Source organism: Trichomonas vaginalis, chromosome V (assembly GCF_026262505.1).
Source record: "Trichomonas vaginalis G3 chromosome V, whole genome shotgun sequence".
Lineage (NCBI taxonomy): Eukaryota > Parabasalia > Trichomonadida > Trichomonadidae > Trichomonas > Trichomonas vaginalis.
In genome coordinates, this window is record NC_067207.1 from 5,904,484 (window position 1) to 5,929,989 (window position 25,506).

The 25,506-nt window shown below is 31.1% G+C and overlaps 7 protein-coding genes and 1 pseudogene across 8 annotated transcripts, besides 2 other annotated features; 4 read left to right on the plus strand and 4 right to left on the minus strand.

The window, feature by feature from the left end:
- The first annotated feature begins 47 nt into the window (after positions 1 to 47).
- Positions 48 to 3,220, plus strand: TVAGG3_0285810 (annotated as a pseudogene). Its single transcript has one exon — positions 73 to 2,966. A coding segment is annotated over exon 1 (2,894 nt).
- A 598-nt stretch (positions 3,221 to 3,818) lies between these two features.
- Positions 3,819 to 5,536, plus strand: TVAGG3_0285820 (mucolipin family; the record flags this gene model as incomplete). Its single annotated transcript, XM_001298598.2, has 1 exon — positions 3,861 to 5,294. The coding sequence occupies one exon, from the start codon at positions 3,861 to 3,863 to the stop codon at positions 5,292 to 5,294; it is 1,434 nt and encodes a 477-aa protein (XP_001298599.2).
- A 236-nt stretch (positions 5,537 to 5,772) lies between these two features.
- TVAGG3_0285830 (uncharacterized protein) lies at positions 5,773 to 6,876 on the plus strand (the record flags this gene model as incomplete). The annotated part of the gene is made up of 1 exon (XM_001298597.2): positions 5,773 to 6,876. The coding sequence occupies one exon, from the start codon at positions 5,773 to 5,775 to the stop codon at positions 6,874 to 6,876; it is 1,104 nt and encodes a 367-aa protein (XP_001298598.2).
- Positions 6,877 to 7,316: 440 nt separating this feature from the next.
- TVAGG3_0285840 (RNA processing) lies at positions 7,317 to 8,018 on the minus strand (the record flags this gene model as incomplete). The annotated part of the gene is made up of 1 exon (XM_051228990.1): positions 7,317 to 8,018. One exon carries the CDS (start codon positions 8,016 to 8,018, stop codon positions 7,317 to 7,319), a length of 702 nt encoding a protein of 233 aa, XP_051098720.1.
- A 630-nt stretch (positions 8,019 to 8,648) lies between these two features.
- On the minus strand, positions 8,649 to 10,631 carry TVAGG3_0285850 (nucleotide-diphospho-sugar transferases family; the record flags this gene model as incomplete). The annotated part of the gene is made up of 1 exon (XM_001298595.1): positions 8,656 to 9,915. One exon carries the CDS (start codon positions 9,913 to 9,915, stop codon positions 8,656 to 8,658), a length of 1,260 nt encoding a protein of 419 aa, XP_001298596.1.
- Positions 10,632 to 11,942: 1,311 nt separating this feature from the next.
- TVAGG3_0285860 (Rab-GTPase-TBC domain family) lies at positions 11,943 to 13,266 on the minus strand (the record flags this gene model as incomplete). Its single annotated transcript, XM_001298594.1, has 1 exon — positions 12,211 to 13,260. The coding sequence occupies one exon, from the start codon at positions 13,258 to 13,260 to the stop codon at positions 12,211 to 12,213; it is 1,050 nt and encodes a 349-aa protein (XP_001298595.1).
- Positions 13,267 to 13,677: 411 nt separating this feature from the next.
- On the minus strand, positions 13,678 to 14,622 carry TVAGG3_0285870 (lipid transport; the record flags this gene model as incomplete). The annotated part of the gene is made up of 1 exon (XM_051228991.1): positions 13,678 to 14,622. One exon carries the CDS (start codon positions 14,620 to 14,622, stop codon positions 13,678 to 13,680), a length of 945 nt encoding a protein of 314 aa, XP_051098721.1.
- Positions 14,623 to 14,856: 234 nt separating this feature from the next.
- Positions 14,857 to 15,949: a mobile genetic element.
- A 311-nt stretch (positions 15,950 to 16,260) lies between these two features.
- Positions 16,261 to 17,299: a mobile genetic element.
- A 1,841-nt stretch (positions 17,300 to 19,140) lies between these two features.
- Positions 19,141 to 25,434, plus strand: TVAGG3_0285900 (uncharacterized protein; the record flags this gene model as incomplete). Its single annotated transcript, XM_001301538.2, has 1 exon — positions 19,187 to 25,372. The coding sequence occupies one exon, from the start codon at positions 19,187 to 19,189 to the stop codon at positions 25,370 to 25,372; it is 6,186 nt and encodes a 2,061-aa protein (XP_001301539.1).
- Positions 25,435 to 25,506: the final 72 nt, after the last annotated feature.

Sequence of the window (25,506 nt, forward strand, 5' to 3'; positions counted from 1 at the left end):
GGAAAAGGAATAATACCATATTCACATAGAAAATAGCTAGACATCGTATAAAATTTTCGGTCGTTTTTTATAATGATAACAGACAGAAACGAGGCTTTCAAGCACAACTCATGTAAAAAAGTTGCACAGTTGTCGAAAGTCATCGTTTCTATGCGCAATATATCAATGGATCATGCAGCCATGTTGTTATCAGTTGCAAACAGATATGAAAACACGATAACGCAAATTTTCATAGATCATCGTCAACAACTTGAAGATATAAACACTAGACTCTTCAACTTTCGAAAAGCAACAATAGATAACGAGTGCAGAAAGTTTGCGCAAAAATATAAAGCTGCGAAAACAGAATACAACGAATTGGTTACGTCCAGAGTGGAAACAGTCAACAATATATCAAAAGAAGCAAAGGATCTTACAGAAATAATTGCTCAATTACGAAAACAGAATTTCCAATCTGCAGACCCCGTTATCAATTCTGCAGACAAGTTCAAGGCAGAGTTCATGTCTACGAAGAAAAAACAAAAGCCGAAATCAAAAGCAGAGGTAAATTCAGCAGTTAATCCTCTCAAAGAAAAAATGAAGCAATTACAGGCCGAGCACGATGAGAAAATGACTAAAATGGCGAATGAACACAAGTCATTGGTTAAATCTTTGATGAGAGAAAAAAACGTACAATTATTCAACGAAATTATTAAACGTAGACCAGTCTTAGTTTCATTACTAACAAAGATAAAACGCGCTAAAGATGCAAATAATCAACTTTTTAGCGATCTAAGTAATTACAGAAACACAGAATCTCAATTAATCAGACAATACAGACAAAATTTTTCGGATTTTTTACAACAGTATACATCTAGCATTGCCAAAAATAATGCTCAGATACAAGCTATTCGTGGCAAAGCAGCAGCTTTAGTAAACACGTTTCAAGAAGAGTTAGTGAACGAAGGAAAAGTTCGTGCACAAAAACAAGCCCACATGAAGAATGAGATTGCATCCCTGATTTCACAAATCAACCAAATTAAATATAATAACGAACATCTTGTTGAAACGAAAATGGGCGATATAAGCAACCAGCAGATGCAGATAGCCGCCTCTCAAGCTGAATATAAGCAAGTTCTTGAAAAAGAAAGACAATATTTTGAATCATTAATTCAAGAATCGCACTCTAACATTGATAGCTTAGGAACATCAATACAAGTTGTTAAGGATAACTTTTCTGAATCATTAAAATCGATGTTTGCTTCAATTTATCAATCAAAAACATATCTTCAGAATCAAATTGGCTCTGAACTTCAAAATTTTGAGAAAAGACTCAAAGAACTCACAGTTAAATTTGATAAATACGAGACAGATCAGTTTTCCAATATCACAGGTGTCATTAATACTTCAAATGAAATTGGAAAGAACAAAACTCGATCAATTCAAACAGAAATAGAGAAATCCCAAGGTGACATCAGGCGTCTCAATCAAGCCAATCAAACAGAAATCAACCAAATTGAACAGAAAAACAAAACGAAAATTTCGGATTACGAAAAAGCAAATAATTGTAGATTGGATGGTCGAAATCCGAAATAAAGCAAGCAGAAACAAGAAAAGAGACAGAAAACAAGAAGAAAGCCGAACAAGTTTTATCCGGATTTAGAAAAGATTTGCAAGACAAAAAAACTAAATCAAAAGAAACATTTGATAAGCAATCAAGCGATAACCTCGCAAACCTAGCCAAAAGTACCGAGAAAAGTGGCGCTTTAATCGAACATGAAAAAGAAGTTGAAGAATTACAAAGAAAATTACAGGTCGCGGAAGAATTAATAAACAAGGCAAATATTGAGTCTCAGAACAAGTCATCGGCATTGAATGCTATGATATCAAACACTGAGAAACTCATCCGCCAGCACCAGAGATCAATTAAATCAGAAACAGAAGAAATTGGAAAAGAATATGATATTAAAATCCAATTTGAACAAGTTGAGCTCCAAAATAAGATCGAACAACTCTCAAAACTATTCGATGCTGAAGAAAACAAAAGAGCTTTCATGGTCATTGATCAAATTCGAAAAATTAGGAACGTACAGAACAGAACTCAAGATATGATTAACCAAAGAAAGAGATCATTAGAACAGATGAAGAACCAGAACGAACAGAAAGTCAAAAAAATGCAACAACAATTGGAATCTGCTAAAAACGGAGATAAGTTAACAAAATTACAAGAAGACTTTAAACAGAAACAAACTGAAATGGAAAAGAAAATTGCTGACGCAAATAAACAGTTAGAAGATGATAAAACCAAAATTTCGAATAATTTGACGAAAACAAAGAAAGAATTTGAAGATGAAAAGGTAAAAATAGAAAAGAAATACCAAGACGATGAAGCATCCTTCAAACGAGAGATAGAAGTTAATAAAAAGAATAATGATGATTTACAAGCCGATATCCAAAAGAAGAAACAAGAGATTATACAAAAGATTGAACAGCAGAAACAAAATCTTCTAGAAGAACACAAGAAATCCCTTTCTGCTATTCAAAGAAGAATTGAATCGGTGAAATCTTCTCTGACAGAACTTCAAAATCTTTGCAATGATGAATATGATAAGAAGAAGAATGTTTTAGACGACAATCTTTCTAAAAGATTAGTTAAAGATGACCAATATATCCAACAAATGCTCAACACATCAAATGAACGTAGCCAGCAATTGGATAATGATATAAAGAGACTCTGGGAATACAGGGGATCTTTGGTTGCTCAATTCCAAGACCCAGAAATGGCAAATGACGAAAAACAAAGAATTGCTGCTAAAAAGAAAGAATGTGAAGCAGCATTGCAAAAAGTGAATGAGGCACAAAGCCAGTTTATTGATGTAATAACTGGACTTGAAATGCATTCACAGTCATTAAATTCAATGTTGATTTCTCCTCGCACATCAATGAGATCACGCGGAAAAGCAAGAATTATGTCACCGCATATCTAACCATGTTATTTTTATTATTCTCATTATATATAAACTTTTTGTTTTTATTTTGATTATTAAATTACAAATAACCTTTATTGTTTACATCGACCTTGATTCAAAATATCAAGCAGGCTCACAATATTCATTTCCATCAATTCTGATTCCAAAGGTTATTTCATTGTCTTTTCGTAAGCAATGTCAAATCGATAAATGTCTAATGATTTTATGCATTGCATTGATCATAAGCATAAATATTAATTGCAAAAACGTTTTATTGCAAGACTATATTGAAAAAAATTATTATTTAATAGCTTTAATACACCCTGATTAATGATTTATAAGCGTCATATCCTTAAATTAAATAATCCACTTCAAATTGAGTTATCTGACATTTGACCTTATTCGATCAAATCTATCAATCTGAATCTGATTAATAATATGTGTCTTTTCAGATTGTATGCATTATGTAGCGTTCTGAAACAAAATTGTAATTCGAATTAATCAAACTAGATCTTAATTTTCAAAAGACAATAGAGTTCCGTTATTCAGCAATATGCAGTAGCATTGTACACTCTGCGTATTAATTAAATCTTGCAGTATTTAATTGAACACCTCCATAACAAATCGCGCAAATTTATTATGAATTAGCATAAAACACGTTATCATTAATTAATTTACCATTCTCCATATATGAGAATGATTTATCACTATTAAAACTTCGATGTTATTTATTTCAAAAGTTTACGAATAATCTCAAATCGCCCACTTGTCAATTCAATTTCGAATCGACTACCCGTCCCAGATTTTTCCCACAGTCCATGAACTGTATATATTAATATTTTTATAAAAAATAATTGAGCCAATTATCTTCTCACATTCAATTTTTTCAATGATTGTTATTAAATTTTCAAAATGCTTAGCCCTCAGCAATACAATCGGTATACCGAAATATTAAAGATCGTTCCCGATGATCCAGGAGAAGAAGTTAAGTTCTATACTAAGTTGATGAAGAACAATGAGCAATTTAAGAAAACAGATCGAGATTTTGAAACATGGAAGAACGATTATGTAGTTCCATGGAGCCCTCTATTCGATATTGCGATAGTTCTACTGTATGTGTTCTTTGCGCTAACGTTCCAGACTACAAAAATGGCCATGTTCCATAATTTTAATACGATATTCGATAATTACTTTATGGGAGATGCAGACGAAGATGACGATGGACTTACATATATCTATTTCAAGAGCGAATTTGTCGAAATCGTTAAAAATGTCTCTGAATTATTTTTCACATTTACTGACTCATTCCCAGCGCAATCAAATTTCACTCGTAGTTCTAATTTGACAGCAACCTTAATTGAAAAAGGTAAACAAAATTCAGTTTCATATTTCTGTCAGGAAAATGCATCTGAAGCTAGTGAGATTGCAAGTGCTGCAGTCCAAACTCTTAACTTTAAAGAACTATTACTTGAAGTTGATTACTTGATAGAAGAGTTTACAGAAAAAACAGAATCATTGATCACTGTCAAGTACTCAATGTCATTCAAAGATGTCGATAACTTAGGCATCATTGAGTGGAGATCGAAGTTTAAGAAGACAGAAGTTCAATATATTGGTACAACAATGTTCATTGATGCATTACACAACGAAGTATTCCCAATTGCAATACTTTTTGTCGATGCTTTTGCATTATTGATTACGATTTCAAGGTTTATGACCTTTATTAAATTTGCCCAAAAATATTCCAAAGAAAATTACGTCAGTTTCGCAAAATCCTTTTTATGGAATGTTAACGGATGGGAATTTTTCAACCTCTTTTACCAATCTTTGACTCTTGTCACTATTATTATCTATATTTTGATTGTTGATCCTAATTTTGGTGGAGAAAGATGGCTGCTCTTCCTTCTTGGATGTTCTGCTTTCATTCATTCACTTGGTTTGTTCAGATATCTTAAGATGAAACCAGAATTGTGGATGGTCGCAAGAATCACAGGTAGATCATTAAGCAAATCATGCATATTTGCTGCTGGTTTTATTCCAACATATATTGGTTTCGTATTCATGGGAATCTCCTTCTTTGGATACTTCTGTAACGTATTTAAAGGATTCTTGAGAACAATTAAGGTTTTGTTCTCAATTTTCCACTCCGACATTGTCATGGATACTGAGGAATTGGTCAAAGAAGCAGCTGTTTGTCCAGATTGGCTTATTTATACTTATATCTTCGCATGGACTAATTTAACAAACGGAATTATCATTAACTCAACAATTTCATTTGTTGAATGTACAATTGATTTCCTCATTGGTGCCAAATGGAAGAAATATGGTCGTCCAAACGTTACTTAACAAATTTACTATAGAAAATCAATTGTTCTGCGATAAAATGATTATTGTTGTTTATTAGAGCCTTAATAGAGATTATTGAATAAAATTGTTGCTATCTATTCGTTATAAAAATATTTTTTTTCTAAAATTGCACTGAAACTATTCATCCGTACAGTTGTGCATATGGAAGATATGTGGGGTAGTTCTGATTTGAAGGAATTATATATTTAATAAATTCATTAAATATCAAGTTAATTTCAAGCATCAGAAATGCCGGACCATGTAGCAAATCATTAATTACTGAATTTAAATGATTGATGCTTATCATTCCTTTCATTCAAGCAAAATTTATTTCTAATCTTGATGATTTGTTTGGTTTTGGTCTTCTTCTCAACTACTTCAAATAAAATAATTCTGAATGAGCAGTCAGACCATCAAAAAATTCAAATCGAAATGTAAAATAAACGGAAAATTTCAATATGTGCACGTTTAAAAAATAATGCTTGGGCGAAGTTCTGACGTATTTGCTGGAAATTTTATGGGAAAATCCAAGCTAGAGAAGATACATAAGGAAGCAAAAGAAATTATAGCTCAGAAAAACAAAGAAATCATGAAATATTCGAAATTAATAGAAGATGCAGAAAATCAATTATCCGAATTGAAAGCAGAATTACAAGAGAAAACAAACAGAATCAATAATATGAAAAATGAAGATATAAGTTACAACGTAAATTCAATCGAAGATGAAATAACTGCATTAAGCACTCAGCATATTGAAGAAATGAAAGCACTCGAAGAAAAGCATCAAGAAGATATGCAAACATATAAAATGAAATACGCAAAATCACTTAAAGAAGCAGAACAATGGACCGAGCAGCATATAGATACATTAGCTGTTGAGAAGCAGGCCAAATTACAGATGGCACAGCAAGAACTGAAGACAGCTAAAGAAAAAGCACAAGCTTCTAAACTTGCTGCAACCGCAGTCAAATCTAATTTCTATCAGAACAATAAAACAGCCCAATTAATGAATACCCAACGTATTGAATATCTTGAATCTCAGTTATCAGAAATCACATCACTATCTAGAGAAGAAATCAGAGATATCCGCGGAAAAGTCGAAGAATGCCTTGCAACAATAACTGTTCGTCAAAAAGAATACGAAGCACAGATTGCAAAGTGTAAGAAGGAATTAAAAGAAAGAGAACCCAAATATAATGATCATATAGAAGCTTTAACAAACCAATATAATACAGAAAAAGCAAGATACCAGAATCAAATAAACGCAGTGAATGAAAACATCCAAAACTTAACACGCGTAATTAAACAAATGGAAACGCATCATGAACAACAACTAAGATCAACAATGAAAGATCTAGAAAGAATGAAAACAACTATATATGCTTCTAGATCAATGAGAACAACTTCTCGTGATGAAACAATAACTAATGCTAGAGAAACAATGTCAATCCAAAATCAATGTATGCAAATGAAACAAGAAATTGCTGTCATCAAAGAAGAAATAGATGAACTCAATGCCGAAAACGATGAACTCAGATCTCAATTGCAAGTCCTTGATCGAAGTGTCTATGGTGGATACTAATTTCTATCTTGTATTTTTTAAAAATATTTGTTATTTTCTTATATTTATATACTTTAATCCTTATCTTCATATAAATTCACTATCAAATTCATAATTGCGAATATTGGGTTAGGATATGTATCAAAAGTAATCATATGTTCACTTTGAAATTAATCAAAGTCCGGGATAATATATAAATAAGAATCAAACAAAGGTAAGCCGAACAAACCCATAACTCAATGTATCGTAAAAACTCTCTTTTTATATAGTTCTGTAAAGTAATTGAATAATTGTCGATAATTTCCTGAAAAATTCCAAAAACTTTCCCTGTGTTATGATTGAGTGTTTTTAAAGAAGTCTTTTAAATTCTTAAGGACAGAAACAAAGAAAAAATAAATAATTTAAAATTATTTTTCTTTAAAAATGATGATATTGATGTAACAAATAAAATTCTATATTTATTAATCTAATGTAGGTATTTCATCGGAAACATCTGAGTCTGGATTCTCATCAGGTTCGTCAAATTGGAAGTGATGTTTCTTTTCTTTATTTTGAACGCGCTGAAGCCGAGCCTGTCTTCTTTTCTCTTGTTTTACGCGTCTTTGGTTTGTAGCAAATGAACTTGTAACAGCAAATTCGACAATTAATCTAACTCCTGGGAAATATTCTGGATTATTATTAACCTGGCGCAATGCACACAATGTGTGCTCATGTTGGGAGAATTCTACGAAGAAAAGACCCTTCTGGTCTTCGATCTTACGTACTTCTGTAATTCTAACTGGAGATTTCATTGCTTTTCTACACATTGGGTCATCTTTGTGATTTCTGGAGTAGCGCTGTGAGGCAACAGCGAAGATCTTGCGTACACGACCAGCATTGATGCCATCTGGAACGTTCATTACGCATAATCTTGTAGGAACAATGGAATAGTTTGTATCTGCGAGTTTCTTTTGCTTTGTTTCGAAGAGACGCTTTCTCTTAGCCATATCAGCGTCGGAAACGCCTTCAGCTGCTGCGTCTCCTGGTTTAATATGTCCTTCCCACATTAAGTGAAGATTACGCTTGTCTTTCTTTTCCATACGGTCGAGAATTTCTTGGCGCTCTTTAAATGGTAAAATAAGAATTGGTTCGTCGCAAATTCTGACAATTTTATCACTAAGCATTTGTTCTGAAACGAGTTTACCATGATGATCTGAATTACCGTATTCAAGTACTTTGGCAGCATCTTCTTCAGTGTAATACTCGAGAAAAAGCAGATTGTGTTTGTTTATCTCCTTTTTCTGGATCTTCTTTCTTCTTAATTAATGTGATATGTTTGATCTTGGCTAATGGTTCAAGTGCTCTGATGATATCAATAAAAGATGCTTCTAGAGGATTTTAGTCGCAAATACTTCGAAAGACATTTTAAAGATTGTGTTGAAAATAATCGTATCCTAAATCTTTGTGAGAACACAATCTAAAATCTAAGCTTCTAAACAGTGAATTTTAGAAATGCATTAACTAAGATTATTAATTATTAATTCATATAGATTGTGCTAACATAATAGATTATATTTCAGGAGTAATTATGAAGTAAGATAAAAAAATGATTAGCACATTGATAATTTGTCATATGAATTTCATTTGATTATGGAAATTTTAATATAAATATAGATTTGGCTCGAAAATGTTTGAGATTAGTGTGTATTAGAGGAATCTAATGGCACAAATTGTAAAAAAATGTCACGTGAGTATAAAATAATGGAAAATTTATATATTTACAATATGAAAGAAACTTTATAAAAATATAATAATAAAAATCTATCTGCATGATTGCCAAATCAATTCTCTCCATTCGAAAATGTTCATAGCTTGGTGTACAATTGCAGGGTACCAGCTGGTGTTGATCTGTTTAATGTAACCAAGCTTTGAATGCGTATATTTTTCTTTACTCCATAAAATCGAAGCGAGTTCTTTATTTCTAAACAACTTGATTCCGTGTGCTTCAATCATTCCTTCTTCAATGAGGAATTCATAAAATGTTTGGTCTTCGCATATATTATCTCCATTTCTATAGAACAGTGCATTCTCCATATACGAAATCTTCCACATTGTTTCCAAATCCGCTAAAATAAGTCCATTACATTTTACTTCCCTATCCATCCAATGTGGAACATTGAAATTCGGAGCTCTTTCTCGCCAATTACTAAGCACGTAGTTGATCCTGTATGTGTGGTTTTCGCCACTGTAATGCAATGTGTTCTTCGTCGAAAACGCTGGGAATGGATCACTTTGGAAAACAGTGTCAAAACCGTCCATGTAAAGTATTCTGTCAAATTTATCTTTGACGAGTGGCAAAAAGTCTTGCATGAATGGGAATCTGATACCTCTTTTCACATTTAAGTTGGCCTCCTTGTCAACTTTAGTTGTAACGACTGTTACACCACATCTTTGTATTTCCCATGGAATTGAAGTAGTTTCATCTGTAATTAAAAGAATCTTTGCTTGACAACCAGCCGTTCTGATGGTTCTAATGGGAACAACTGCTCTGTGTGCTTCGAATGTCGCAAATATAATGATAAGATCACGCTTTGACGAGTGAGTTTCAACAGGAAGTGGATTATGACATAATGGACAGTCAGAAAAGTCATAATCGGCACTAATTAGACGTGCAGCTGATCTGGCTACCATTATATTGTTGGGTCTGATAGATGAATACGGTGTAACTAAAGGAATAAATGTATCAAAAATATTTGTTTGGATTTTTGTGTCTGTATTCATAAGAGAAATGATGAGAAATACGGAATAAGCAACAGTAAGTACAATGGAACATACATTTCTTAATAATGGATAAAATTTCGTATCATCAGATTTATCTGAACTTTGTGTAGCAAAAAATACATCGTAACTGAAAGATATAGTATAAAACAATAAGCTGATTACCAAACCAATTTCTGAATATGCTAATGGAATTACCAAACCGAGATAAAATGTTATCAATGTTACAACCTCTTTGACGCGGCTATAATTGAATGCTACGAAGCATATTACAGGCAAAACACCTAATATTGGGTAAATCATGTATAATGAATATACCAAAAGGAAAGTAATCGATTTTTCTAAATTTTCGAGGTGAAAATCTGAAATTCTTGTAATGTAAATTAATAAAATAAACAATTTGGAATTTTCGGGTTGTATAAAACATAAGAAAAAGAGTAAGCAATTCAAAAATAAAACTTTGAAACTGGAATAACTTATGATTGAACAGATGATAACGACAAACAATGTAATAATAGAAGCATTCTTTTGTAAGAGAGGTGGTAATGATGTGACTTTTATTGGATTTGATTCATTTTCTGTTTCATAACTAATATTTATTTTAACTTTGTCATTTGAAGAGAAACCTCCATTGATTTTAAACCAACAATTTACTAGTTTGCCTTTATTTCGATATAACGAATAATTATAATATTGTCTTTCACGAGGCATTTTTAGTTCTTCTTTAATCTGAGGACCATCGATTTGTTCACTAAAGAATAATCTCTGAGATTGATTATTTATATTCAATTCTATCGAGAAGATGTCTATATTTGGAAATTTGATGAAGTTAATTTGTTGCGCATGCAACGAAGTAATCGAGTTTTTGGTGTCTATAGGAAGATTAATATCAAACTCCATATTCTTTTTTAGGTATAGCAAACAAAGAAACATCCTATGAACCTTAAAAAAGAATTAAAAAAAACTCAAAAAAAAATTTTTTATGAACATTATCTCCACCCATAATGTACCTATATTCAGGACTTCAAAACAGTAAATTAAGCATAATTAGGAACTATTATACTACCTAATGCATATGAAGCTTATACGATCTCTTATATTTGATAATTTCCTATTAATTTCGGCGAAAAAAAAAAACTATTTTCAATGTAAACTATTCGAAAATTGATAGGTATTCCTTTTGACATTCTCTCAATTTATATGTAAGGATTCCTTACTATGAGGGAACAAGAACAGTTATGAAGTATTCTTTCAAGAGGTAGTAGCAATATGATCTGGTGTAAAAAGAGAAATGAATAGTGTAAGAAAAGATACAAATTTACTTTATATTAATAAAAATTTGTAATGTCATTTAAATTTAGTTAGAGCATTGAGGTAATTTTAGTTCTTTTGTCAAAGATACTGAACCATATTCTCTAATTTATGGAAGAAAGCTTTAATAATTTTATCGAAATTATTTTTTGTAGCTTGTGTGAGGATATATACCGTAGTTCAATAATATTTCATGAGTGTGTGTCGAAGATTATGAATTTATAAACTTTAGATAAGTTAAGCAAAATATAATTGGAAAATAATAGAAATATGTTATAATTGAGTATATACATAATGCTATTTTTGAAATTCCTTAATGGGGAAGAAAGTAAATGAGATATTTTAATGCTTAATAGGTATTTTGGAATCACAAAATTGCAAGTAAATGTTAATGATAAATTTTGAATGCAGTGTTCGTAACATCTGATGATTTTTGGGATATGTAATGGCCATTGGGCCTCTTATTCGATAGAATTATGAAAATCATTTTATGAGAGGGATATGAGCCTGGGAATGACAAAAACTACCCCACGAGAAGCTCCCCTTACGATATTGCCATTTGTTAAATTTCCAAAAAAAATTTAAAATATAGAAAATTAGTTGAATTCTAACATTTTTGAAATATAAAAATTGATTTTTGAATTTTTTTTGGAAATTTTGTTATTGAAATCAATCTTTTACGATAATTGAGTTAAAATATATAGAAACAAGATAATTACTATGATAATATTTTATATAAATATATTAATTCACTCATTAAATTATTAATCAAACATGTTAAATCATTCTGAAATATGAAATCCACATCATTTATTCTTGAAAGCATAAAATTTCGTCATTACTTTAAAATGATGACTTTTGCCCTTATATTGATCATCAAAATCGGAATAACAATTTCAACAAATTAAAAAGGTGTATTTCCCCAAAACAATCATAGGGTTCGATTCGGATCTAAAATTTTGAAGTATTGAAATGAAATCTTGTTTTGGTTGGCATATATTGGATAATAATTTTTTAAATCATAAAGCAAGTTGTCATCAGATAGTAATATTTTCTTTTTCTCTTTAAAATAGCTATAAACAAAACATTTATTCAACAAGACAATGAGTTTCCTTGAAGAATTTCAAGGATTTGTTTTTCATCTGATACCAAAGAAGCCAGTGTAATAAATACTGCTATGTTTAATGGACCTAAGGTCATGCAAAGCTAGTTTGGTTCCAAAAATCCGATTATATAATATTTTTGAAAAAAAATTATTAAAAAAACAGAAAATCATAGTATAAACTCTTATTCGAAAAACACAAAATCGGAAGCGATCGAGTATCCATGGAATCTTGTAAGTTTTGGACAACATGCTTCACATAAAGTTTCTTTGATACTTTTCTGATGATGTAGCAATGCATTTGCATCTAAAATAAGCTTATCAACATCCCATTTCTGGTTGTGAAGTATAGATTCTAAGACATTCGGGCAATCATCTTCAATTTTTGCCTGATGAACATGAGCAAGGGTAAATGCGTTTATCATGTATTCATAACTTTCTAATCTACCGAAGATTTGATCCCATATTCGTAGAGTTTCTTCAAAAGAGTGTTCATCTGCAAATAATAACATTTCGAAACGAACTCCAAAGAAGAGGATCGAAGCATTGAAATCTGTAAGTAATTTGTATTTCTGATAGTCATAATTCATTAAAACCTTATCAAGCCTGTCAAAATGTTCCATTAATTTTTGTTGATCATCAAGGAGTTTTGTCATTGGAAGCAAGCTTATTGTATTACAAACGAGATGATATGTAATTGCTTCGCCGAATTCGATTGGCAAAGAGCCTTTTTGGCAAAAACTTAAAGCCATTGCAAAAAAGCTGTATGCGTACCGATCGAAACCTTGAGTATATTGAAGTTCAGGGTGTTCTCGCTCTAAAATAGCAAATATTCTTGATATTATTTCTAAAACGTCTATTTCTTTCGAAATTTCAGCTCCAATTGTAGGAGCCATCTCATTAAACCAACCGAGAGTCCTTGGAAAATCAACACTCATGATAGATTCGCTCTTTGTCGAAACAATTCGTAAAGCATTTTTGTAATCATCTTTGAAATAATATTTGAGAGAACTATAGTACATATCAACTGCAATTAATAGGCTTTCTGACCATTTTGGTCTTAATGGTGATATGATCTTTAAACAAATTAAGTAAGAAATTAATCTATCAACCATATTTTTGCCGTGATTATCAGTTAATAGGAACTTTCTCGCATCGTCATATGAAAATATCATTCCTTCACCTAAACGAAAAGCATCTGTAAGGATCACTTCAGATGGAAGTTGAAAATTCATTTTTTTGAATACTTTTGACACTTTTACGATCTCATTTATATCTTTTCTTACAAAATCTGAATTACCTTACCTTGGTTGAGGCTATCTGCTAAGAAATTATTCGCTGATGGCTGTGATAAAGATGTTTTACACGATCTAAAATTGAAAATTTCAAACCAAAAAGTCATTAACTTCAAAATTATGATAATAAAATATCCTTGCGAAGCTCAGCTTACATCAAAAGTGTTGTTACATAATACTGTTACAATTCAACTCAAATGAAAGTGTTTGCTACAAAAAATTTCAATATTCTATACTAATTTTTTATTAGAAATGATCTCTTGATACGAAAGTGCACTTCTCACATTAATTTAAAAAAAGATTTTGATCAATTTTGAATGAAAATTAAATAAATAGTGAAATTTTTAATAATATAACTTATTTCTTGACGCAAATTCTAAGTTTTTCTTCGCGTCTCTGAGCATCTTCAATAGTCTTCTTCATTAAGTCCGCATCATCCATTGGCTTTTTATCAATCAAATAAGCTCGATCGAATCTGAATCTCGAATCTGCTGGAAGGAGGTATTCATCAGCGATATCCTGGTGTGGCCTCTTTGCTCTGTCATTGTTAATATCCCAAATGACTTGGCCATCCAACGTGAGCTGCTTGCAGTAGTCTCCACGATAGACTTTTGTAAAATCGGTCTTTTTCTCCTTCTTTCCGCGAATCTTTTTAATTCCGCCGTAAATGTATGAGTAAGCAAATTCCGAAATTCCGAGCTTCTTGTCCTTCTTTGGTGCTAGACGAATGACAGACTTGAGTCCTTTTTCGAGGTTCTTAACAACAATCTTGCCAACAACGCGAATAAATCTGTCGCCATGTTGAAGGCCATGTACGTAAGTATTGGGGAATTCCCATTGATATTTGTCTTCATCAGGGAACACGCATTCGAAAATTCCATTTTGCTTAACTTCAAAATGATTCATTGAAGAGTCAACGACGAAATTGCACTGACCATGAACCTTCCAGGAACCATTCTTGCCAAAAAGCTCAAAGTTAGAGATAGGTGGGTGATGAGAGACTTGTTCTCCATATAAAATAGCACCAGATCCATAATTGCAAACATATGTCTCGCCTAAAACTGGATTCCATGGCTTCTTTGTCTGATGATAGAGATGAAGTGATGATACAATACTGATGGTGATGAGTTTGAGGCGCTCTTCTGGATCAGTTGCAGCGGCAGCTTTGTCAAGGTATTCGCCTGCAAGGAATGAAAAGAAATCTGCCATACGTTCAAGGAAGGAGCGTGGCTCAGAGTAGGAACATGGAACACTCATGTTGGAATAATCACATTTAAGTATATTCTTGGTAAATTGTTTCATAAGCTTCTTGTTTTCTACTCTTTCAGCTTCGATTTCTTCTTTTGTAAGAGGAATGACACCATCAACACACCAATTATTCAAGGCAATGTTTCTTTCTTGGGCATAATCATCATTATTGTAGGAAATAAGGTGTTTTTCAACGCCAGTGTATGATGTACTGAAAATATTCTTATCATTGATGGTTCCTAGGGGCTTGGCTTCGGAATTAACTGGTGGCTCGGCACGACTAATTAAGGGTCCACTGTAAAAATTGAAAGTCTCTCAAAATTGAGAGGCGATTTGCAAATAATCGTTATCGTCTTTTTTCGAAAATCCACTTTTCCTAGTGTTCTGATTAATATTTTGTGAATGTAACAATGAAGTATATGTTTTAATAAGATGATAATATATTCTATCACTTCAAATCACATAAAAATTGCAAAATCAGCGAGTTTTATAAGAACATGAATTTTTCCGATTTTTTTTGCTTCTGGATGCGTGTTTTGAAAAATAGATATTTTCGATTTTTGATTTTATTATAAGTATGAATTTTATATTAGGAATTTTTTGACCTATTTCCAATCATTAATTCCTAAGTTTTTCTAGGAATTAAATTGAGAATAAATTAGGAAATTCGCTTTAATGCCATTACATACTAATATTGTGATGCATGTAGTTTATATTTAAAGAGGCTAATGTCGGAATATCGTGCATTTTATAAAAAATTCAAAGAATTGACAATTGGATAGCACAAATTTAATTCTCCAGACAAAGTATTATTGCTTATATATTCAAAACATTATCCTTAGTTTTGAAATGTTGGCAAAAAATTTTCGTGTTATTTTTTGTGTTTCAGCATAAATTATGTATTTACTTATGAAAGATAAGCATTTTATTCATTATCATAAAGATATACCATAACAAATTGATAACATTTAAAAAAAAGTGTATTTTAGTGGGTATTATTCTGGCCAATGCCCATTTTTAAACGATTTAATATTGACCATATCAATAGCCGACTCAATGTAAAAATTTAGATATTATTTTTTTCATTATTCAAACTTTGATAAATTTTAGTATAATAAATGATTTTGTTTCGTGTATGATACAGAAATGAAAAGCTTAATTAATATCATTTTGCATTTTTTCAAGAATGTTAGAGTACATCTACATTAAAAAATCGGATTCGAATTGCGATACTGCATCAAATTGTTGCACATCTGATAAGGATCTCAAAAGAGTAAAGTTAATTTTTTTGTGTTTTTTTAAGTTTTGGGTCTTAGTAAAACACCATCTTGAGCAATATTTTTGGGATGACGATAGGCCTTATTTGGCCTTACAGTGGACCCTTAAGCTTGCCATTGATATGAATCATGAAATTTGTAAAGCATTCAATTTAAGATGCTTGAGAGGATTTCACAATGATTTTTTCACTTTTTCATACGCTATCCAAATTCAACTTACCAATGTTGTCTAATTAACTATAGTAATATTAATTTCATGTTTTGTCAATTGATCGATGGCATCATGAAAAAATCAGTTTTTAATGAAATCATTTGTAATACAATCCTGGAACTATATCAAATCTTTATCTTTGGATCCAACTTTTTATTTGTATTCAAAAACTTTTTATTTTTCGAGCACATGATGTTTATTTAAGGGTGCACCCGCATGTACGTTTATTTGAGAGGAGGAGGATTACCCTCTCAATTTTGAGGATTCGTTAGTTTATTTTCTCGATGAATATGCAATAAAATTTGATTTTTACCTTATCAATATACTTCATATAATATACACATGTTCATGAAAAAACTTTTTTCCAAAATCCTCAGGAATTAAGGGATTTTTGAATTTTAAGAATTTTTTTCGAATTTTTTCGAAAAAAAATATTTTCAGAACAGCCTTAACGGCTAAGATTTAGGAACAATGTTAAGTATCAAAAAGAAAGGAGGTCTGATATAGACAACATATATCGTTGAAGGTTGAAAAATCTCTAATATTTGAGCCCAAAATTTCAAATTTTAATTTTTTGAAAAAAGAGGCCACCCGTATGTACGTTTATTTGAGAGGAGGAGGATTATATTTTTGAAAGGGTGAAACATTATGAATATGTTAATTATATAATAATATGTATTATTATAAAAAAGAAGAAATAAAGCACGTTAAAATTTTTCTTTCTTGATTTTTTACAAAATCTACTTAGAATTATGCAAAATATGACTAAATAATTATAAATTTCAAGTTAAATTTTAATTTTGATAAATAATTTAAATTTCAAAATATCAAGTTCAGTTCGACTATGTATGTAGTAATTCCTCAATAAAGTGCCAAAACCCTATTAAAATATATGAACATTTTCAACATTTTAATGTTTTTATTTAAAAATTTGATGGAATATGAGCTTCAAACAATTATTATGTAAATAAAAATAATTAAAGATATGTATTTATTCGTATTACAACCGTAGTAAGTCGATTCTTCCTTTCTTCTACTGAGTTTTGAATTTGATTTCGAATTGTAAAGAGATTCAAAGGGAAAATACTAGCGGATAAAAACTACCTCCATGAAAGGGTCATAATGGAGTCAAGTTGTATTTTTTGATATTTTTTGCTTTTCGAGCCTAAATAAGGTAGCCAAGATAATGCCTAAAAATAAGGTTCTAAATTCTGAAGTTTACATGATCCTCTCGTATGCACCCTTAAGAATACATTATGAAAAATAATTTTATCTAAAATGATTTTGGATTGTGGATGAGGAAATACGTTAGTAATACAAATTTTTGAGTGAATAAATTTTCAAAAATTTGCATTCATAATTGTTCCATTTTACGCTTGAGTACTTAAGAATCATATATTTTGAACGAGTTCAATTTAAACAGTATAGCTTATGCGTATTACTTTTATTATACACAATTTTTATTTTGAAGATCAAATTATCTGAATTTGAATGGTAGAATTTCATTAAAAATACGAAAATCGTCATAAATGATAATTTTTTACTTCAAATTTCCTGGCCACATGGTTTGGATTTATGATTTGCATTCTATATCAAATCAATCTTAAATTTTTCAGCGACATTAAGTTATATGAGCCTTTGAGTTATATTATTTAATAAGTTTTCTAACTATTTTCTTTTTTGTATTCTATCCATTTGAGAATTTGTTTTCTAATTTCAAGATAAATAGAAAAATTAGTCAAGAAAGAGGAGGTTGTTAGGTAAGACTTGCCATTGATTTCGTTCTACAGTGAATCATAATAAAAATGATAATCAGTGAAATAACACTATAAATAATGGCTTAAAACAAGAAGGTAATAATGTATAATCTATTAGCAATATTTTTTCATATATGTAAATTAATTATTTCTGCCCAGAAGTCCTTACCGTGCAAAGAATCTGATGTAAACTTCTGAAAATTTTCTCTTATGAATTGTAAATTCGTTACAAATTTGGCGAATAAAATTGCTAGCCTTAACTAAAAGAATGATCGCTTTGATTGCTAACCTTTAATTTACTAGAAGGCATGAATACAGCACATTATTCTTGTAATCGTAAAATATAAAATGAAAGTCAAAATTGAGATATTTACATAGCCTCAAGACTGACCTAATAGCTTTGAATTTTTTTCAATTCAAAAATGTATTGATGTCCTGACATTACTTATATTAAATGTACCCAAAGAAATAATACTAGGAAAAGAAATCAATTGTAATTAAACTTTTTTCATTATTCAAATAATTTTGGAATAAAAAATATTATTATGCTCATGAAATCATAATCGAAATATTCGTAAAATTTAATAGAGCCGATAAAAATCAATCTTATTTGAGAGGAATGTATGGTTTTTCATTTTATAATAAAATCAATAAGTACATAGGGAGACACTATATGTAATCAACTTAAAAGCTAAGTTTAATGATAAACTCTCAATTCCGAAAAAGATGAAAATATGCTTAAAATTATTCAGTAGTGAATATTTAAATCAACACAACGAATATTGTCAAATTCATTTCAATTGATAAAAACTTAATAAAACTGTTTAAGAGATTGTAATGAATTTTAATAACGATAATCAATCAAAAAATTGAATAGCATTTCAAAGTACCTTTCAAAACATCTTAATTTAAATTTGAAATAATTTATAAAACCTATAAAAATAATCCTTAAGATCAATTTGACGCTTCATCATAAAATTGGGGATCGATAAATTCAAATTTAACTTATAGAGTTTCAATTTTTTTATTTACATTTATGATTTACTTATTAACCCAATGAAATATAATTTATCTATTTTTTTTCTTTCTCAAAATCAAAAACATAATCAAAATATTTATTTTTATTATAAATCCGTTTTCCATTATTTATCATCTTAAAATCATGTGTTTACATTTTACATAAAATTCAATATATTCTCTCTCAATAAATTCACAATTTTCAAAATCATAATTTCAATTTTAATTCTGGCTTTTAGATTATTTTCAATTTATAATTTATTTTATGCATTTTAAATATTTGACATTTGCTCACAAAATTCAAGAATTATTCAAATATTAATAGCTTATAAGTCCATTATTTTTAAGACAGCCTAATGCTTTCGTACTTCATTATCAGTGCAATTTCCAAATCAGAATTATCATTAAGACATGACAACGATAATGGTAATTCGTCAAGTATAGGAACTGGTGAAACTAATCATTCAGAAGAATCCAAATTAACTGTTAAATATGACATTAACCAAAATATTAAATATGATTCAACAAAGGACAGTATCACTTTCGAAGTTCAAGTTCAAGGTAATTCAACAACACTTGTATATTATCAGATATTCAAAAAAGAATTTAATATCATTAACTTCACTAGTAAATGCGATCTATCTACTAATGTTACTTCAGAAACATTCAACAAAACTATTCCCTTAACAGCCTTAGAAAGAGGAGAATACTACATTCTTGTTAAGGCTTTTAATGAATTTGGCTTGATTAAAGACAAACAATATAATATATCGACATTTAAGATTGGTGACAATACTAAAATTGACTCATGGAATTTTGACAAACCAGTTTATGCAAACGGCGACGACATAATAATTACAGGCAATTTCACAGATAATGATCCAGATGAGATCCTCACATTTTTAGTTAGATTTGGAAATTCTGGAAAAGAATATAAATCTAACCAAGTTAATAGCTCAGAGCCACACAATTTCACAATCACGGTTAGAGGTGGTCCAAAAATCACAGGAGATGAAGTCCTTTGCACTTTAATTGCAAGAGATATTAATAATCGTGATGTCGATACGGACACAAAGACTGTTCATATTTCTGTTGTCCCAACATTAACTGCCATACCTAAAAACACCGGTTCAGTATTCGATTTTAATACGACATTAGTTTTTGATCTCATCATTTCTGACGATGATTCTAGAGGATATATCAAGTGGTATTTTGATAATGATAAAGATACTATATATTCAATGCAGTACAGTGTTGATCATGGTGTTTTCATAGATCCTCTCACAGTTAAATTATCAGAGTATAATATTGTATATAAAAGGCAGAAATACAATCTTATAATTTACGCCGTAGATTATAACAACATCACATCTAATGAAGTCCCATTCTCCTTCAATATTCTTAGCAAGCCACTAATCAAAAACATCGAATTGAACCAACGTGGTGTACCCAATGAAACAAAAATTCTCAAAGTTCTTTTTGATGATTATGATACTGATAAGACCTTACATCTTTATGCTGGTTATGGCTCACATACCGATCACCTCTATGCTACGACTTCAAACGGCCAAGTGAATCAGACATTTAAGACATTATATACATTCCCATCTCAGTTCAAGGGCAATGTTAACTTCTTCTTATCAAGCAGAAGTGATCTCCAAACAGTAGCATCTTCTTCAAATACTGATTCAGACCCATTGGTTCTTGAAATCATTAGTACAGATATTCCTCTAGTTTCAGCACAGTGGCCAGAATTGGACATTTATGAAACCGGAGAATCTATTAATTTCAACCTCACAGTTAAAGACGATAACTCTGGCAGTATCAAATATACAATCACTGGTAATGATTATAATCGTAATATTGAAGCAAATCCAAATAGATATGAATTTTCAAGTTCCGATTCAAATTCAACAACATTTTCAGTTACCATCCCTATTCCAACCGATTGCAAATATCATAGAGTTTCTAGTGGTTATTATCTTTATGTTCAGTGCATAGATGATTACAATGCTTCATCAAATCGTTTATCATATCAATTCCATATTAAGAACAAAATTGTTCTAAATAAAGCAATAGTTGTTCCTAATTTAATTCGTCCAGATGTAAATAATCAAGTTAATATCACAGCTTATTTCAAGAATGTTGATGAAAAAAGAAATATCTTTTTGTGGACAAAATTTGGAGATAATGCTCCATCTCTATTAACATCAGTTTCAAAAGTTGGTGAAAATGAAATGATTTCATCTGTTACAAACGTTCCTGTTGATTCAGGACTTAATTATCCAGTTTCTGTTTGGCTTGCAGATGATTACGATCAATCCAGAGCTACAAGGAATGGAAAAACAACTGTAATTACCGTTGATATCAATATTACAAAAGCCCCATCTATGACATCCCCATGCATTCCTAGAATTGCTTACGGAAAAGATGATAGAATCAAGATTTCATTAGAAGTTATAGACGACACAAATGGTATGATTGAATTCAAGATTGATAACGAAGTTATCGATCAGCAATTATATTACAACACCACAAATGGAGTTGCTAAACTTTCAACAGAAATTGATATTCCAGCCAAGTATAAGGTATTTGGAAATCATTCAATTTCATACTATCCTGTTGATGAATTTGGCCTTAGACCAACAACAAACGATAGTATTACGACATGCTCATTCATCTATAAGAACAAGCCATTATTACATAAACTCAAATTGAGTAAGACTGTTGCAGATGATGACGATCCAATTAATGTATCTGGCAATCTTGTCGATTATGATTCAGGCAAAAAACTCTTCATATATCAAAAGCTTGGCTCACATGATCCAATTGTTCTTGGAGAGATTGTATCCCAAGGAGGATCTTCTCAAAATTTCACATATACAATCCAAAAATTGAAAGGAGTTCCATCAGGCCAGACATCAATTGAAATTTATGCATGTGATTCTAATGTAACAATTGATGCATCAAAACTTGACAGACAAGCAGTTTCTGATCCTTTCCCTCTTTCAATTTATATGGCAAATGATCCAGAATTAGTCGTACTTTTCCCTGAAGAAACAGTATATGGTTCATCAGATAAAATCGAAATCAAAGTTAATATCACGGCCGATATCCCGGGAACAGTTTATCTCTTTGATAGCACTTATTATGCAGAATCCGATGACACTTATAATGCTATCGATCATGTATCATATAATCATTCATGTATTGTCACATTAACTTTAGATACTAGCACTGAATACTTTGAAAATCAGAAACTGTATATTAAGGCAATTGGAAACAACGATACAAAATCCGATATCTATTATAAGAGTTTTACAATTAGAGATGCACCTCAATTAAATAAGATTCAACTTACAAAGGATGCATTTTCACCAGGAGATACCATTAGAGCTAAATATTATTATCAGAATAAACAAGGTGGTTATGTCTATCTATTTGCAAAGATTGGAAATAACATTCTAGTCAGTGATGCATCTGATTTATCGTCATATGATGTTTACGTATCAGACTCTTTTGATATTAAACTAAACCTCTCTCAGAAAACCGGGCCTACAACCCTTACTTTTTGGGTTCAAAATACACCAAATGTTGTCTATCCACCTGAGAAAAATTCTAAGTCAGCAACAATTACAAAGAATATCATTATCACAAAGGTTCCTAATGTCGATTTCAACTATCCTCAAGAGAAATATTACGGATACGATGATACATTCCAATGCAACGTAGTGATTAAAGATGATACAAGAGGATACATTTTACTTAAAGTCGATGATATTGTCATTAAGAATGAAACATATACAAGCAATGAGCTGCTAAAGACAAAATCTTTCACTTTCCCTATTCCTAAAACACTGAAATACAGAAATAAGCGAACTCATGTCCAGCCTTATGGTTACAAATACTCAAATGAATTCACTGTTACAATGTCGGTCGTTGATGAATATGGAATGACTAATCAAAAATCACAAACATTCAAGTTTGTCAACAAGCCAAAGGTCACTGCAATTTCTGTAACTAAGGACCTAATATTACAAGATAAATCTTCCATTTCTGTTAGAATCAATTACACAGATGTCGACAATGGAAAATATTTATATTTCTGGTTATACTTTGATGATGTTAAATACTCAACATCTGGCTCTGTCACCAGCTCTGGAAAATCCGCTTCCGATGAATTCACATTTGATATTCCAAGTAACAAGAAAGTTGGACTTCACACAATTAGTGTTAAAGCTGCTGATATAAGTAGTACGTACTTTACATCGAATAGGAATTCATTTTCAAATATTGAAAGTATCCCAATTCGTGTTACTTTCAGACCATCAATCACATTAGATCGAATATCTAACAATTTCATATCTAAAGGTCAGAATCTTAGACTTACAGGTTCTCTTAGTTTTGATACATTTACATACTGCAATATTGTCGTTTCATTCGGATCAGTCCAAGCTCAGTCAACAATGCTCGATAAGTCGTCTCTCATTAATGGCAAATATGACATCACAGTTACAGTTCCAGATGGTTTGAAATACGGAATAACCACAATGACAGTCAGTGCTATTGACGGAAACTCAATTCAATCTTTGAATTCTGGTTCTAAGTCATTTACATACAAGAACAAGCCAAAGATCCATGACTTCTCCATGTCAGCAGATTATTTCACAACAGAGGAACCTGCTTATTTCAAACTCTTGCTTGATGACAGCGATAAAGGAAAGGAAATCTTTGTTTGGATGCAAATTGGGGATGAAGATCCATTGAATAATGATTATTGGGCTTGGTCTAATGGTAAAGATAATCAATTACTTGAGATCTCTCAAATGATTCATACAAAAAAGTCCGGCCCCACTAATGTTAAATTTTATGTTACAGATACATATAATGAACATGCCGATGGATTAAGTATTTCCAATGTACTTTCTCAGAAGATCGTATTCTCATATTTTCCATTCTTCCAAGTTACATATCCATCTGATTTCTATTACCATACAAATGAACTTATCCCAATTTCTTATACATGCGAAGATGACGGAGATGTCACAATTTACGTTACCATCAACGGTGTTTCTATCGACTCAATGAAAGAAACAATCTCTCCAAACAATAAAAAGATATCTGGAACAAAGAACATCAATTTGACAGCTGATATCTTCAAATACGGATACAATGAATTCAATATGTATATCGTTAATAAGTATGGATTCAAATCTGATGATCAATTAATCTATATCAGAATAATCAACCCCCCAATTTTAAATTCTATTAACATTTCAAAGAATTACGCATTACAAGGTGATATCATCGAATTTGATGGTACATTCACAGATCTTGATCAGACAAAAGACCTTTACTTCTACGTACAACTTGGAGAAAAGGCTGTAGAACAAAGTTCATTGAATGTTAAATCAACAGGTGAAAAGGGCCAAAAATTCAGTTTTGGTCTCAAGATTAATAAAACAGAACCACCTGGCAAGAAGAAGATCAAAGTTTGGATCAGTTCCAACAAAGATCCAAAAATTGTTTCCAATGCAGTTCATGCAAACTCTAAGGTATTCGAGTTCGATTTCGAGGTTACATATAAACCATCCATTTCACTCCAACCATTAGTTAAGTCAGCCTACAATGATGGAGAAAATATCTCAATAAGAGGTTCTGTAACAGCTAACTCCAACATTCTCATGAAATTCAAGATAGATAATATCGAACTTAACGTTACAAAAGAGATCCAAGTTACTGAAAATCCACAAGAATTCGAAGTCAAGTTACAGATCCCAGAGAATTTCAGGTATGGAAAGCATAATCTCAACGCTTACGCTGTTGATGCAAACGGATTATCAACTGATATGACACACATCGAGTTCAACATCCAGAATCCACCAAGAATCCTCAGTATCTCTCTTGAGAGCGACTCCGTAACAGCAGGCGGAAAAGCCAAAGTTGTTGGAACTATCAGAGATCCAGATGCCCGAAACATGATCACATTCTTAGCAGGCATCGATCTTGAAACAAAGTCTAAAGTTTATGAAATGGTTTCAGATTCTTCTGTCCAAGCATTTGCATTCGAGATTAATATCTCATCAAATATTGTACTTGGCGATCATGATCTCGAGATCATCGCAAGAGATCCAGACAACCTCGAATCAACTCCAGCACAATTAACATTCACTGTTGTTAAAGGAAATAGTGGCATTGGTGGCGATGACGATTCAAGCAATGCCAATTCTAAAAGCGCAAATAAAAAGAAGAAAGCTACAAATGCAGGCTTAATCGCAGGCATTGTTATTGTTGGCCTTGTATTGGTTGTTCTCTTCGTTCTTCTTGTTGTTCTTTTAATCAAGAAGAGTGGCGGCAACAATGCTCATGATTCAGATTCAGAAACAGAAAATGAGGATCTTCCAGAAAGCGAGACTCAAATTGCAACCTCAATTCCAATGGAAGAGGCAACACGCGACAACCCATTATTCTCTGCCTCTGAAGTAGCTAATGATAATGACCCATTCTCAGATGAGTTTGAGGAACAAAATCATGTTGTTTAAGATGCAAAATTTTTATCAATAAATTTCGGTATTTAAATAAAATATTTCTTTTTATATAAAACATTTTTATGTCCATAAAAGATATAGTAATTCATAAATATTCAACCTTTAAACCTTGATATTTGTGAAATTTT